This window comes from Mus pahari, chromosome 6 (assembly GCF_900095145.1).
Source record: "Mus pahari chromosome 6, PAHARI_EIJ_v1.1, whole genome shotgun sequence".
Taxonomy (NCBI): Eukaryota; Metazoa; Chordata; class Mammalia; order Rodentia; family Muridae; genus Mus; species Mus pahari.
Window position 1 is genome coordinate 75,891,223 of NC_034595.1, and position 16,203 is coordinate 75,907,425.

The window sequence follows — 16,203 nt, forward strand, 5'->3', positions numbered from 1 at the left end:
TTCAATAAATGTTTCTGTTTCAGAACCGTTCAGAACACTCTGCAAATCTTAGCCCTCATGCCTCCTGGACATTTCATTTGCAGGGTTACACTCGATGCTTAGCGAGCTCACCCAGGCCTCTCAGTGCTCTTTAGCAGAGGCCCCCACAGCTGTCTGAAGCTACATGGGAAAATTAAAGTCAGAGTTAGAATTTTAACATTCTTTGAAAAGCAAGTTTTCTTCATGTCCAGTGGAGTCTCTAATGACATTATGTTCCCATGACAGATAGTGTCATTCATTTTGACAAGCAGACTACTGGTATGTGACCCTTCCCTGAAGTCTTTGGATTCAGCAGGACATCTCCTCCATAGATAAGTTTGTTGTAGCCCAAGCCTCAAGTCCTGTGTTTGCATATTGCCCTCAAGTGCTCAATAGCCATATGAGTGCAGCTCCTTAGACCGTGTTCTTGCCTGTCCTAATTCTCCTCCTTGTCAGCATGGGCCTTTGCTGCTGCTGCTGCTGCTGGCACCAAACATAGTATAAATCTGGAACACAATTCCTCAAATCCATAAATGTTGACTTTTAGTCTTATTTAAAGGTACTTGATATACGTTGTAGCCATGACGACACTGCATTTTTTTCCTATTCTGATCTCATTTGAGGAGGTTTAGATTTCCCTTTGTGTGAAATGTGTAGCTGCTTTAAAATAATTCTGAAAGCTACTCAATGGTGATGTCCATTTACTATTGCCAGATGAAGGGAGAAATTGATCGTTTATTCAGTTTATTATTGAGAGGCATCTAGTACCCACTTTTTTAATGTTTTTTTTCTTTTTTCTTTTTTCTTTTTTTTTTTGTTATTTTTGATATGCTGGCCTTGAACTTGAACTTGTATCAGTTCTTCTGCCTCGGTCATTCTTATGAGTGCCACCCGTCTGCCATAACTGCCTTCTGCCTTGCCTACCTTTCAGTACCTTTCCTGTCTGGGTGCTTTCCTCACGTTCTGTCCTTGGCCTCTCTCCCTTTCTGATCTGCCAAGTGTTCCTGAAAACATCCTTGGCTGACCGCTCACATTCTGGCCACGGCCGCCATTCCCTCATGGTGCTGTGGCTGGGAGACCGAAGGCTTAGCTGTTGGTGTCTGGTGGGGAGACTGAGGGCTTAGCCATTGGTGGTCACTGCTACATTTGACCCGGCTGACATCCTACTCAGAACTTCCTTTCCTGCACGATAGATAGTCTTGGGGTTTGTTTGCATGTGTATTGTATGGCGGAGTATGGTGTACATGATAAGTCACACATGTGTAAGTGCATGTTAATGTCCAGTGTCTTCCTTCACCACTCTGAGGCAGCATCTCTCACTGAAGCCAGAGCACACCAAGTCCAGTTGTCTAGCTAGCTGTCTTCCTCTGGTGATCCTGCGTCTGCCTCCAGAGTCCTGGGATTATGGTGCCCGGCCCCCTCCAGTGGCCATAAAGCTTTTATGTGGTTCCAGAATCTGAATTCTGGTCTTCTCAATTGCACAGCAAAGCCAGCAGCTCACCCACTGAAATGTCCCCCGGTCCCCACTTAAGAGTCTGCCACTGCTTTGCTAGCAGTAAGACCTGCTGGGTTTGTTTCATTCATTCATTCCAAACATAAATGGAGTGCCACTTCTTCACACAGCTAATCTCTGAGGTTAGGGTCCCTGCTGTCATGCAGTTTACCTTTAGATGAGGAGTAGCCATTCACTCATTTAATTGTAAGTATAATGGAAATTATCTCATCTTAATTGTATCTTGTATTTTAAAGAAAAGGTGGTGTCTCTTTGCTGGGAACTATTTCTGGAAACACTACTTCTTCTCAAGCATAGTGGATACGCGGTCTTCTTATGTAAAGGGGTTGCAGGGTTTGCATGTAGCCTGTGTACATTCTCTTATATACTTTAAATAGTTACAACATTTATTTGTGTGGAGGCACATGTGGAGGCCAGAGGTCAATTTTGTGGATTTGTTTCTTCCACTTTTCCATGGTGTCCCAAGGATTGAGCTTGACAGTATCTGTCGCTGACCCATCTCACTGCTGGCCTCCTTCTGTGTACTTACGTTAGCTTAGCCTACTCACGACATGTTCAATACAGTATAGACGCGTTAGACGTTGTTGGGGGAATAATAATAGGTGGTTCTGTACATACTCTGCACAGGCACTTTTTTTTCTTTTTGTTTTTTTGAGACAGGGTTTCTCTGCATAGCCCTGGCTGTCCTGGAACTCACTTTGTAGACCAGGCTGGCCTCGAACTCAGAAATCCACCTGCCTCTGCTTCTCTAGTGCTGGGATTAAAGACGTACACCACCACCACCACCTGGCACAGGCACTTCTTTTTAACTGTAACTATTTTCAGTCCATAATTGGCTAAGTCCATGAATGCAGATCCCCAGATTCGGAGGGCTGGTGGCCCAGGGAGCTGTGAGGGCCTGTCACACTGGGACCTGGGGCTAAGGACCAGTCTCTTCCAATCCTGTCAGCTGCTGTGGTGACTGAAGACTGAGTCTCTGCTTTCCTCTCACCACTGTGAGGAGCTTCATGGTGGAGATGGTCCCCGCTTTTACCCTTTAGTGATGGTTGAAGTTCCCGTTGGTAAAGTTAGTACCCAGTCACGAGAGGGTGATTACCGATGTAAGTGTCAGGTGTGCGGGAAAGGTATATGGTACCGGCTTTTAGAGGAGGGCACGGTTGTGTGGACATGGAGAGGTTGTAGAGGACCTGGGAGACAGTGAGACTTGAATTAAAGCAAGAGTCTTGGAAGCCAAAGAAGGATCTAGAACTTTCCAGTGACAGGAGAGAGACCACAGGCAAGGAGGTGGGAACTGAGACTCACTGAGGACCAGTGTGCTGCAGTGAGTAGCTCTAGGCTGGACGTTCTGCTCTCCTGGGTCCCGGGTCACGGAACAAACAGAGCGTCGGAAGGCCTGGGGATACCCTGACTATCGTGCCTAGACACTGGGACTATCTGGGAGAGGCCATGTGCAGCATTGTTTTAGAATTGTTCCGGCAATGACTTCAAAACTAGGCACCAAGACACACGCTTGAGTGATTGAGTTCAGGGAACACAGCATGACCTGTGTGGCAGTGAGAGGCTCCTGGTGACTCTGTGAACAAGCACTTGTGTAAGGTCCTGTTAGGGGTTGGAGGAGAGGAGGAGAAGGGGTGGGGAAGGAGGAGGAGACAAGGCCTCTCCCACCCCTAGCTAGCCGGCTAGCTGACAGGCTCAATCTTGTTTAAACCCAGTTTGTTTTCCTGTAGCACTGGGACAGTGAGTGGTTCTCAGCCTCAGCCAGTGGTTCTAACCTCTTTGGGGGTCAGCCAGCTCTTTCACAGGGGTCCCCTAAAGCCATCAGAAACATTATGATTAATAAAGAATCAAAATCACAGGAAGAAGCAATGAAAATTATGTTGTAGTCAGGGGGTCACCACAGCATGAACGATTGTATCTTAGGGTCGCGACGCTGTGAAGGTTGCCCCAGAGCTAAGAATGCTGTTTGAGGGGAGGGGTTGTTGAGATTTTTGTTTGTGTTTGGTTGGTTCCTGGTGAGGGAGTGATTCAAGACAGGGTTTCTCTGGGTAGCCCTGGCTGTCCTAGAACTCACTCTGTAGACCAGGTTGACCTCTAACTCGGAGGTCCACCTGCCTTTGCCTCCCAAATGCTAGGATCAAATGTGTGCACCACCACGCATGGCTAACTTTGAATTTTGTACGTATGTGTGTGTGAGCATCCACTAAAGGCAGAGGCTTCAGAGTTCAGGAGTGCCAGGGCCTGACCACAGTTCCCCTGCAAGAGCAGTGTGTGCCCCAACGTGGAGATCTGTTCAGTCCCCGAGTGGTTCTTACTGGTTGTTTTCTGTAAGGATTGAACCCACAACCTCAAGCATGCTAAACAAACCCTGAGCTACAACTCTGACCTCAGCGTTTTCATTTTTAAAGAAAAGCTCTCAGGTAACCCAGACTGGTTTCAAATTTTCTGTAGTTATGATGACGGAATGACCTTGATTTATTATTTTATTTTTGAGGCAGGATCTCACTATATAGCCCTGACTGACCTGGAACTCTTTCTGGTAACCAGACTGACATCAAGCTTAGAGAAACCCATCTATCTGCCTCTCTGCCTCTCTGCCTCTCTGCCTCTGCGCCTCTCTGCCTCTCTGCCTCTCTGCCTCCCAAGTGCTGGGTTTAGGGTGTGTGTAACCACACCTGGCCAACCTTGAACTTTTGATCTGAAGTGCCAGGATTGCTGACACACCCAGTTTGTATGTCTTATTGGGGATGGAACCCAGGGCTTCCTGAATGCCGGGAAGCTCGACCTCGGCCCAGCTCTTGCATTTTTATTGCCTTTTGAAAAATCAAAATAATATTTCATAACATGAAAATTACATGAAATTCAAACTTGTGTCCACGTATGGACATTTATGTTTTGGGGACATGGCAGTGTTTGGTAATTTGCTTGTGACTGCTTTACATGGAGGGCAAGGCTTGCATAGTGACAGAGACCATAAAAAACAAAATATGCTCTCTTTGACACTTGAAAGGAAGCTGTTCACCCTTGCCATCACCCATTCTTTGATGAAGTACCCTTTCTGAGACAGTGGCCATCTCGACCCTGAGGCCTTGTCCCTCCAGCCAGACTTTATTTTGTCATTTCTGTTCCAAGAGTAAACACAGGGTTTCCATCATGTCTGTCTGGTGTGTGTGTGTGTGTGTGTGTGTGTGTGTGTGTGTGTGTGTGTGGTGTGTGTGTGTGTGTGTGTGTGTGTGTGTGTGTGTGTGGGGCCAAGACAGATTTTTTTTTTTTTTTTTGTATAGCCCTGGCTGTCCTAGAACTCCCTCTGTAGACCAGGCTGGCCTGGAATTCACAGATATCCACCTGCTCTGCCTTCTGAGCACTGGGATTAAAGGTGTGCACCACCATGATCTGGATAATTATTCCTAATTTTTACAGTAACTTTTATTTTTTAAAATTCGTTTTTTATCATTTTTAGTTAAGTATTTGTTTATGACTGTGTGTGAATATATGCAGGCAGGTGCAGGTGCCCGCAGAGTCCATAGATGGCAGATTGCCCTGGAGCTGGAGTTATGGACAGTTGTGAGCTGCCTGATGTGGATTCAGAGAATAGAACTCGGTCCTCGGCAAAGCAGTCGATGCTGCGGTGCCGTCCCCCCAGCTTCTATACAGACTTAGGGCTTGGGTTGCAGGTCAGTTAGCCAAGTGCTTGCCAGAGTTCACTCCTCAGCACTGCATAAAAACCTAGGTGTAGCGACCCATGCCTGTGAGCACTCAGAAGGTGGAGACAGGAGGATCAGAAGGTTCTGGGCTCCAAGGTTGCTGTCAGCTTGTGCTTCCTGAGACCCTGTCCCAGGACGGAGAGATGAGACCCGGGCAGTTGTTTTGCCTTACTGATGAGGTGTCCCCTGTCCTGTCAGGTAAAGCGGTACCAGTGCACCTTTGAGGGCTGCCCTCGCACCTACAGCACAGCAGGTAACCTGCGCACCCACCAGAAGACTCACCGAGGAGAGTACACCTTCGTCTGCAATCAGGAGGGCTGTGGCAAGGCCTTCCTCACCTCCTACAGCCTCAGGATCCACGTGCGAGTGCACACAAAAGAGAAGCCATTCGAGTGTGACGTGCAGGGGTGTGAGAAGGCATTCAACACACTGTACAGGTCAGCCTCCCCGTACACACCGCGCGGGTCAGGGGCCGCAGGACGCTCTCCTTGCATGACAGCTTTTGGGAGTTTGAAGAGCACAGCTGTGCTCACCTGCTTAAAATGCAGTCTGAACTTACTACTTAAAGATAGATGTACCGTGGGTTGGATGGAAATGTCGGAACATCTGTGTGTAGATTTGCATCTCGAGGAGTGACATTGTGCCCTTGGGATTTTAGTAGTTGGCATAGAGTAGTCTAGGCTGGCACAAACCTCTGCCATAGCCTTCTATCCTGAGAGGTGGGAAGGTGCCCCCTTGATGTCTGTGTCTTTTTCCATGTTTGTGTCAGGAGACTACACAGATCTTTAATATTAGGCACAAAATAGCAAAATAACAGTAGCTCAGACCATACCATTCTGAAAGTGCCTGCTCCTGTTTGATGCTAGAAGCCAAGCAGGGTTGGGCCTGGTTAATACTTGGCGAGACAAATAATAATGGAAACATTTATGTGTGCACTGTGTAAAGGCATAATTCTGAGCGTTGATCCCCAGAACAGCTGCTAAGTAAACAGAAGTAGATAGGTTCTGTACGGACCTGGCTCACAGTTCAGGGCCAGGACTTGAACCCAGAGTCAGTCTCTGGCCACTGGTCATTTTCCTTTCTCTTTGGGAGAGTTTCAGATGCTAATGTGCTCTGGTGCAGCGTTCTGGTGCGCTTGATCCTATGGCGTGATGGGCTGACACTGGGAGGCTCTGCGGTACACTCTGTAAGGAGCATTTCTCTGGGACATTTTGCAGGTTGAAAGCACATCAGAGGCTTCACACAGGGAAAACGTTTAACTGTGAATCTCAAGGCTGCAGCAAATACTTCACCACACTCAGTGATCTGCGGAAGCACATTCGAACCCATACAGGAGAAAAGCCATTTCGGTAGGTCTCGCCACCTTCTGTCTGTCACTGGACAGGTCTCAGCTGGGGATCTTACTAGGCTCTAGGAAGTTTTCACTGTAGGAAGAAAACTACTTTACCTGTTTCCTTCTCTGGTGATGTCAGCTTGCCACAGGGGAGCTCTGACCAACTGCTGTGGGTCGGAGGAGTGCAGGCAGACTCGGTGGTGGCCATTCTGCCTCATTTTGTTCTGTATTCTTAGAAAGGTGTTTGTTGAAGCTCACTTATGGAAGATACTTTTCTCTGTACTAGGGAAGTACTGAGATCCTGAGTCTAGAGCTGGGGATGTAGCCTGGGCTACAGAGTAAGAAAGATTCTATGTCAACATCCCTTCCTTCTAAACAAAACAAAACAAAACAAAACATCCTTAGTTAAATGGGAAAGAACCACAGAGTTATAGACAGTGTCTGAGGCTGTCAGCCAGAGCGCCTTGAGCATCGAGAAGGGGAGACCTACTAAAGACGGGGTTCAATTGTTTCTGAGCGTGCTCGGGAAGGAAGGTGAGGGTGGGAGGCTTGGCTCAGGGGTCTGCACAGGCCGCTCTTCCTTATCGCTGCTGCTGTTAATATCTCACATTTGTGCACATACATGACCACATGTTTTTTGTATAGCTATGTCAAAATCCATATTTTTTACATTTTCTTTTTATAACTATATATCTGTGTGAGTACATGTCTTCTGGGTACTGATACTCCCAAGGCCAGAAGCAAGCATCAGATCTTCTGGAGCTGAACTAAACTCGGGTCCTCTACAAGGGTAGTAGATGTTCCTCTCCCCAACCCCAACCTCCACGCACACAAACGTACTTCTGTTAAGTAGATCTATAAGTCTGCTTTCTATAAAGCTAAGCACCGAGGATTATGGCTAGTTCTCGACAGCAGGAAGCACGAGGTGGCTAGTTACAGGCACAAGTCTTCAGAAGCAGCCTCGGATGATTATATGACATTTTTATGGGGTAGTAAGTCTGTAAGGCTCCCCATAACTGGGTTGTAAGGATTGCTTAAGATAGCCCATAAAGAATGTCCCTAGCCGGGCGTGGTGGTGCATTCCTTTAATCCCAGCAATTGGGAGGGAGAGGCAGATGAATTTCTGAGTTTGAGGCCAGCCTGGTCTACAGAGTGAGTTCCAAGACAGCCAGGGCTACACAGAGAAACCCTGTCTCGAAAAACCAAAAAAAAAAAAAAAAAAGAATGTCCCTAAGGCCAGGCGTGGTGGCACACGACTAATCCCAGCACTTGGGAGGCAGAGGCAGATATCTGAGTTCAAGGCCAGCCTGGTCTACAGAGTGAGTTCCAGGACACCAGGGCTATACAGAGAAACCCTGTCTCGAAAAAAAAAAACAACAAACAAAACAACAACAAAAACATGTCCCTGAATTCTCATGGGGTACTGTTTAAAGTTAGGGCAGCAAGCGCACCACCCGTTCGTTTTGAGGCCATTCACCGTCCTTCGCACACTTAGAGGAGTTGAAAAGTCTTGGGGAGCAGCCAGCTCTAAGACGCTAATTAAACGAAACTGGGGCTTTAAATTAGAGATAAGTTCCTGAGTCTCGGCCCCTTTAAGAACGAGAGGTTAGAGACCTGTTAGTTACAGATGCTTAAGCACCCCCACCTCCCGCCCATCAGGTTGCTAGGGGACTCATTTCTATATACACTTGCATTTAATTTTGTGATGATTAAAATAGTTTTCTCTTGAATATTAGAGGGGACCTAGATAGATACAGTGATGCTTATATGTGATTAAAATCAAAAGGCTTTAAAGAAACTTTAAAGAAATAAGGTATTAAGATATATAAGATAATCTATTGGTCATATATTTACGTTCTTGCTGTGTACGAACTAAAGCAATGTTAAAAACTGCACAAACAGAAAAAGAAAAGAAAAATAAAAAACAAAACAAAACAAAACAAAACAAAAAAAAAAACCTGCACAAACCCTGCCCTTGAGAAGAGCAGATTAAGAAAAACCATCACACATCTGGCATGGTTGTACTACACCTTTAATCTTAGCACTAAGAACACAGAAGCAGGCAGATTTGTGAGTCCCAAACCAGCCAGGGCTACATAGTGAGACCCTGTTTCAAGCAAACAAGTAAACACACACACACACACGTACACATGTGTGCACACACACAACCCCTCCTGAAATGTACACAGAGATGAAATAAAATTGGAAGTGAGAGATGCTCAAAGGAAGCATGTGGTGAATGCATCCCATCAATCCTGAGGAGGTAGGGATTGGTTCTGGCTTTGATTATTAAGAAAGTGTTCAGGGGCTAGGAATGTAGCTCACCAAGCGTTCACAGTGCCCTGATCTTAAGCTTTAGCACTCCGTAACCCAAGCATAGTGGTGCGTGCCTGTAATCCTAGTTACAGAGCGAGTTGAAAGGCAGCCTGAGATGTGTGAGCCTTTCCTGATATGGGGAGGGAGCTACTGCATGCTGTGGATTATGGCTGATTCCGGACCATAGCCGCACCTGAGCTCTCACTGGGTTTATGTTCTTCTGCCGTCTTCCCAGCTCGCTTTTATTTTCTGTTTTGAGGCAAGATTCATTTTGTAGCCCAGGCCAGGCTAACTGTGAAGTTGTGAGCCTCTTCCTGGCTTAGCCCCCTCTTGGGTGCTAGGGCTATGGCCACGGGCCTACAAGTCCAACTCTTTACCCAGCCTTGATGGACATCGGAATTCAGTGGTCGTAGGTTTTCCACGCAGGCTGTCACTGTCAGCACAGTTTTGCTCAGTGATTGGTCAGATTTTTGTTATTGGGATGCTCTCAACACTTGCCTTACCTACAGACCTGTCCTGGACCCTGAGCTCCATGTGCTGGTTCAGTCACATACGCCATCTTTCCTGTCCTTGTTTGTTACATTTATTTATGGAGTGTGTGAATGTGTGTCGCAGTACACCTGTAGCAGTCAGATGACAACATGCTAGAGCTGCTTCTTTCCTGTCGTGGTTTCCAGAGATCAAGCCTAGGACATCAGGCTTGGTGGCAAGCACCTGCCCTAGCTGTCTTGCCACCTCCCATGTTTTGTTTTTTGGGTTGTTTTTATTTTTATTTTCTAAGTCTTCTCATTCCCATCTCTAAAACCACTATGACTAATCTGACCTTAGTGTTCCAAACCTTTGCTCGAGCTTGCATGCACAAGATGTTTAGGATGGCGTTCTCTAGCTGACTCTGGTTTGTCTTTGCTCAAACAACTCATTTAGATGTGATCACGACGGCTGTGGGAAAGCATTTGCAGCAAGCCACCACCTTAAAACTCACGTCCGGACGCACACTGGTAAGTTTAGGATGATTTCCATGTTTCAATTCATCTTCCTTTCTTCCCTCCCTCCCTCCTTCCTTCCTTCCTTCCTTCCTTCCTTCCTTCCTTCCTTCCTTCCTTCCTTCCTTCCTTCCTTCCTTGTATTTTTTGTTTGTTTCTTTGATTTTTTTTTCAAGGTAGGGTTTCTCTTTATAGCCCTGGCTAACCTGAAACTACTTCGGTAGACCAGGTTAGCTTAGAACTGGAGAGATCCACCTGTCTCTGCCTTCCCAGTGCTAGCATTAAAGATGCTAGGGTCCCCTGCCCGACCCGATTTCCATTTTCTCTTTAAACCTTGGGCAGGTTTCAGGTTCCTTTTGAGACCTATACAACTAGGAGAGCGATCGAGCGAGCGCTGGCAGTATGGCCTTCGCCTACAATCCTGTTTTCCATGATTGACTGAGTCAAGAATTCAGCCTTAAACCATAAAACCAGACATACCCTTTAGAAACAGCCACAAGGAAGCCAGCCGCCTTCCCTCCAGGCACAGGCTGCTGCTGCTGGTGGTGGTGGCTTTTCTTGGCTCTGGGTTTGAAGTCTGAGAAAGTTAGCCCCTTCCCTTGCTCAGACCTGGCCACCGCTAGAAGGGGAGAGCTTTCCTGGTGGTGAGACTAACACCACTTCTTCCTTCCTGCAGGTGAAAGACCCTTCTTCTGCCCCAGTAACGGCTGTGAGAAGACATTTAGCACTCAGTATAGTCTCAAAAGTCACATGAAAGGTCATGACAACAAAGGCACCGCCTACAGTGCACTTCCACAGCACAATGGATCAGAGGTGTGTTCTTCGCCTGTTCTCATCTGGGCGGACCTAGCGATGTGTGCAGCTGCTGTGTCCTTGCTTAACTAGGGGACAGAGAAACAGGGTCAGCTTCTCTGTGTCTCTGCCTTGGCAGGCTGGAAGCCAAAAATGCCTCCAGTCTCCCTGTTCCTCTGCTCAGCCCTGCTGTATTCCCATCCAGCAGGTGGGGGAGAACTGGCTGTTGCCTGGCTTTGCAGGGCCCGGGCAGAGCCTCTTCTACGTGTGTGTGTGTGTGTGTGTGTGTGTGTGTGTGTGTGTGTGTGCGCGCGCGCGCGTGCGTGCATCTGTGAGTAAGGGTACATATTAGAGAGCACACTAGTGTACACCTGCTGGAAATCAGAGGGTGTCCTTAAGTATCGCTCCCCAGCCGCTGTCTGTCCCTCCCTTTTTACTCTTTTGCGACAGTCTCTTTTATGGCAGTCTCTTTTATGGCGTAGAACTCACTAAGGCTAGGCTGACTACCCAGAGAGCCTCAGGGGTCCTCATGTCTGTCTCCCCAGTGTACAGGTCACCAGTGCTCACCACACCCCAGCCTTTTCTTTTTAAATGTAGATTTGGGGCTTGAAGTGGACTGACTGAGCTAGCAGCCCGCCCGTGGGTCTGAGTTTTCTTTTGAGACAAAAACTCATCAACCGAGCCACCAGAGCCACCATAGCTCTCTTGCCGTAGTCTTTTGCATGCTGGGGTTGTGGGCATGAGGCCCCATGCCTGGCCCAGAACTCCTGGGGTTTTTGTGTTTTGTTTTGTTTTGTTTTGTTGAGACCGAGTTTCTCTGTATAGCCCTGGCTGTCCTGCAACTGTCTCTGCAGAGACAAGAGATCTGCCTCTGTCTACTCCTGGGCGCTGGGATTAAAGGTGCACCCCCGTGTCCAGCTTCTGGAGCTCATATGGTAGTGTCTGTCATTCTCCCATCTTTGACTGTGGCGGGTGATAAGCCTGCACTACCTTTGGGATGGAAACTAATGTTGCCTCATACATCCGTCAGCATCAGAGCGCCGGGCTTTGTCTGGAAGGTTCCCTTGCCCCTGAATTGTCTGCAGAGCATCTGCCTTAAGACACTAAGCCACACAGAAGGCCTCTGGAAGTTTTGGGCAGTTTGGTTTGTTCTTTGTTGTTGTTGTTGTTTAGATATTTTTTACTTTATGTGAATGTGTGTTTACTTACATGCAAGTATGTATATATACTACTTGTGTGCCTGGTGCTCTTGAAAGCCAGAAGAGGGCATTAGATTCCCTGGAACTAGAGTTATAACTGTTGAGAGCCACTGTGTGAGTGCTGGCAACTGAATCTGGGTCCTCTGTAAGAGCAGCAAGTGCTCGTAACCACTGAGCCATCTCTCTTAAATTCTGAGCCCCCATCAGTCTCTGTCCATCTTGCTCTCCTCCAGTTCCATTCTAAGACCACCTTGGGACATGAACTGTTGCTTTTTTACATTTGTTTGTTGAGTGCACTCAAGTGCACAATCACGGACTTTGGATCTCTCCTTCCACCATGTGGGTCACAAGGATCAGGGTTAGGGTTAGAGTCGTCAGCCTTGGCAGCAGGCGCTTTGACCGCTGATCCATCTTGCCGGCCCTCTTGCTGTTTCTAGCTTGGTAGTATTCACTAGCCTGTGTCTGTTAGTCCTGGAATGTGAGTAATACCATTATCTTAGTATTTGTGGGATAAAGAAATGGAAGCTGGTAGAGGAATCCGCCCGTTCTACCTTGAGAAAGTTTCTGGAACTGATTCAATTTATTTTTGTCCTCTCCTGGGTTTTTTTGGTTTTTGTTTTTTGTTTTTTGTTTTTTGTTTTTTGGTTTTTTTGCCTGAATTTTTACAATAAGTTGCTAAATGGATTTTGTTTTGTTTTGTTGTTGTTTTGGTTTAGTTTTGGTTTTTAAGACAAGGTGTCTCTGTGTAGCCCTCACTGTCCTGAAACTCATGTAGACCAAGCTGGCCTTGAGTAGGCCAAGTGCATGCTGGGATTAAAGACATACACCACAATGCCTGGCTAGGCTAAGTGGGGTTTAGCATCTTTTCTCCTCCCTCCTCAGATGTCTCCTCCCTGTTTCCTCTGCTCTGGCCTGAGGCTGCAGTGGCTTTTCTTTTTTCTTTCTTTTTTTTTTTTTTTTTAGATTTATTTATTTATTATTATATGTAAGTACACTGTAGCTGTCTTCAGACACTCCAGAAGAGGGCGTCAGATCTTGTTACGGATGGTTATGAGCCACCATGTGGTTGCTGGGATTTGAACTCCGGACCTTCGGAAGAGCAGTCGAGTGCTCTTACCCACTGAGCCATCTCACCAGCCCCTGCAGTGGCTTTTCACAAGGCCTTTAGTCCTCCAGCCTGGGATTCCCCAGCTCCAGGTTAACTTATTCAGTGACTCACAAAGTATAATATAAGGTTTATATTTTTGGAGAGACAGCCTGCTCAGAAGTCTGTGATTTCTAATTTTTAAACAGTGAAGGACCCTTTTAAAAGGACTCTCTGTGCTGGTTAGAAGACTCGGTGGGTAAAGGTGCTTGCCCCAAGCCTGGTGGCCTGGGTTTGATTCCCGGAACATGGTGAGTGGAGAGAGCCCACTCCTGTCAGGTGCTCTCTGACCTCCAGGTGTGTGCTGTGGCATCCCCTCCACGCACCGAAATAAATAGAAGGCCCCGAGTTGTTAGTGGTAACTAGTATTTGTTGGGTTTGAGGACGTGCCCTAGGCTGAGCTAGGTGCTGCCTCTCTCACAGCTCCGTGAGGTCACTTTTGTCACCATTCATATGCCACTTATTGAGAACCGTGGTGCTCCTTGCTATTGAGAACTCAGCTTTCTTTTCTTTCTTGTTTTTAATTTTAATTTTAATTTTTTTTACTTATTCACTTCACATCCTCCACACTGCCCCCCTCCCAGTCAGCCCCTCCCACAACCCCCCCCCCCCGCTCCTTCTCCTTTTCTGAGCTGCTGGGGGCTCTCCTGGGTATCCCCCTCAACCTTGGCACTTCAAGTCTCTGTGAGGCTAGGTGCTTTCTCTCCCACTGAGGCCAGACAATATTTTTAAAATCTGATATTTAGGGTGTGGTGGCGCACGCCTTTGATCCCAGCACTCAGGAGGCAGAGGCAGGCAGATTTCTGAGTTAGAGGTCAGCCTGGTCTACAAAGTGAGTTCCAGGACAGCCAGGGATATACAGGGAAACCCTGTCTCGAAAAACAAAAAAACAAAAACAAAAAAATCTGATATTTAAGCTGGGCAGTGGTGGCACATGCCCTTAATCCCAGCATTTGAGAGGCAGAGGCAGGCAGGTCTCTGAGTTCGAGGCCAGCCTGGTCTACAGAGTGAGTTCCAGGACAGCCAGGGCTAAACAGAGAAACCCTGTCTTGAAAAACCAAAAATCCAAAAAAAATCTGATATTTACTCCAGATTTTTAAAAAGTGTTTGATAAATAAAACTACACATAATTTTAATATATATATTGATATATAACATACATTGTTTTTTTGGGGTTTTTTGTTTTGTTTTGGTTTGGTTTTGGTTTTTCGAGACAGGGTTTCTCTGTATAGCCCTGGCTGTCCTGGAACTCACTCTGTAGACCAGGCTGGCCTCTAACTCAGAAATCTGCCTGTCTCTGCCTCCCAAGTGCTGGGATTAAAGACGTGCACCACCATGCCCGGCATAACATATATTGATTTTTATGTATACATGCGTACATACATACACATACATATCTTGGAGCAAGGAGAAATTAAGTAGCTTTCCGAGGTCTGCATAGCTTGTCACTAGTATGACTTGGGCAGTGTGACTCCAGAGCCAGCCTCCTAAGGTCTGCATTGTTAGAGAAAAGATAGTGTCAGCTGGGAAGCGGGAGGCCTCTGGTGTTCAGCAGCCTCAGTTCAAACCGTTCTTCTGTCACTAAACACATGTCCTTAGGCACATGACTTCCGGCCTCCTCCGTTTCTTCATCTGATAAAACCAGGCAAAACTGCTCGTCAGGTCAGACTCAGTTTCTCATTTTGTAGCAGTGCACGCAGACTTGAACTGCAAAGAACACTGAGTGTAGTAGCCAGAGTTCCCTAGAGTGAGTAACAGAACTCATACAATGAGCACACACACACACACATGCACACACACACTCGCACACACACGCGCACACATACACACACACACACATACACACGCACATACACATACACGCACACATACACACACGCACACACACACACACACACACACGCACACACACGCACACACATGCATGCACCTTGGAAGGTCCAAGAATCCAGTACTCGTTCAGTGTACAAGGCTGGATGTCTCCGCTGGCCTTCAGTAGAGACCAGAATCCTGAAGAAGTCAGCTCTAATGCCATTGATGGAATGGACGTGGTAGCAAGGGCAGGAGGAAGGAAGAATTTCTATCTTCCATGTTCTTATAGAGACTTCCAGCAGAAGGTGTGACTAGATTAGAGGTGAGTGTTTCCACCTCAAAAGAGCTAGATTGGGAGCTGGAGAGCTGGCTCAGAGGTCAAGAGCACTGATTGCTTTTCCAGAGGTCCTGAGTTCCATTCCCAGTAACTACATGGTGGCTCACAACCATTTGTAATGGAATCCAGTGCCTTCGTTTGGTATGTCTGAAGGCAGCTACAGTGTACTCATATAAATAAAATTAAAAAAAAAAAGATCTAGGTGTTTTCTTCCCACCTCAAAAATTCTGATTATAAATGGATCACTTCCCACTTCAAATGATCCAGTTAAGCAAAAAGTCCCTCCAGGCATGTCCAGCTTTTTTAGGGGTTTTAGTTAATTCTAGATATAGTCAAGTTGACAACCAAGAATAGCCATCACACTGAGCCTCAAGTCCACCAGTGTTAGTCTTGGGGGTGCATCTCTGTCTCCATTTGCTGTTCAGCAGAGGGGTGACTCCTGGACTGGGGCTTGAGAGGCCATCTGCAGAGCCGTGGTTCAACGGTGACAGTGCCAGCCTGGGGCTGTCCCTGTCCCCAGCCTTGCATGACCAGCCTCCCATTGAGGTAGCACAGATAACACAGATCTTCTGCAGTCTGACCTGCCCAGACCTGTTCCTCCTGCGGCACTCATGGAGTAGCACAGGCTGCTGGCTTTCTCTAGAGGTGGAGGTTCAAGTCTTGGTTGTTGAAAGTGGAAAGCAGAATGTGGTTAGGTGAGCCTCGTCTGCATGTGTTGAGTGTATGCATGGGTGGGAATATCTGATCTATTTGGATAGAAGAAGGGTCCTATAGATGGAGGTCAGAATATGACTCATATTTAGGAATCTAGAGCTCAGCATGGCCTGAGCAGCAGCATTGGAATCGCTAACCCTCACTCAGCAGCACTCTGAGGATCCTCTCTGGAGACGTTAATGGAAGAAGAATGGACGTCTCAGTCAGAGCCCGGCACTTGCCCTCTCTTGGTTAGCTATAGATATGGCATAGCACTCCCTGTGAGAGCCTCGCTTTTCCTGTATTTCAAATAAGAGTATAAATAAGCCGGGCGTGGTGGCGCACGCCTTTAATCCCAGCAC

At 47.0% G+C, this 16,203-nt stretch overlaps 1 protein-coding gene across 2 annotated transcripts in view; it reads left to right on the forward strand.

Annotated features, from left to right (window-relative positions):
- Mtf1 (metal regulatory transcription factor 1) overlaps nucleotides 1-16,203 on the forward strand; it is a 45,113-nt gene that overhangs the window by 11,934 nt on the left and 16,976 nt on the right. For both annotated transcript variants that reach the window (XM_029539591.1, XM_021200322.2), the window contains exons 3-6: nucleotides 5,431-5,669; nucleotides 6,450-6,581; nucleotides 9,806-9,879; nucleotides 10,541-10,677. In XM_029539591.1, the coding sequence (XP_029395451.1) occupies nucleotides 5,431-5,669; nucleotides 6,450-6,581; nucleotides 9,806-9,879; nucleotides 10,541-10,677 (582 nt within the window). The remainder of the gene's footprint in view (nucleotides 1-5,430; nucleotides 5,670-6,449; nucleotides 6,582-9,805; nucleotides 9,880-10,540; nucleotides 10,678-16,203) is intronic.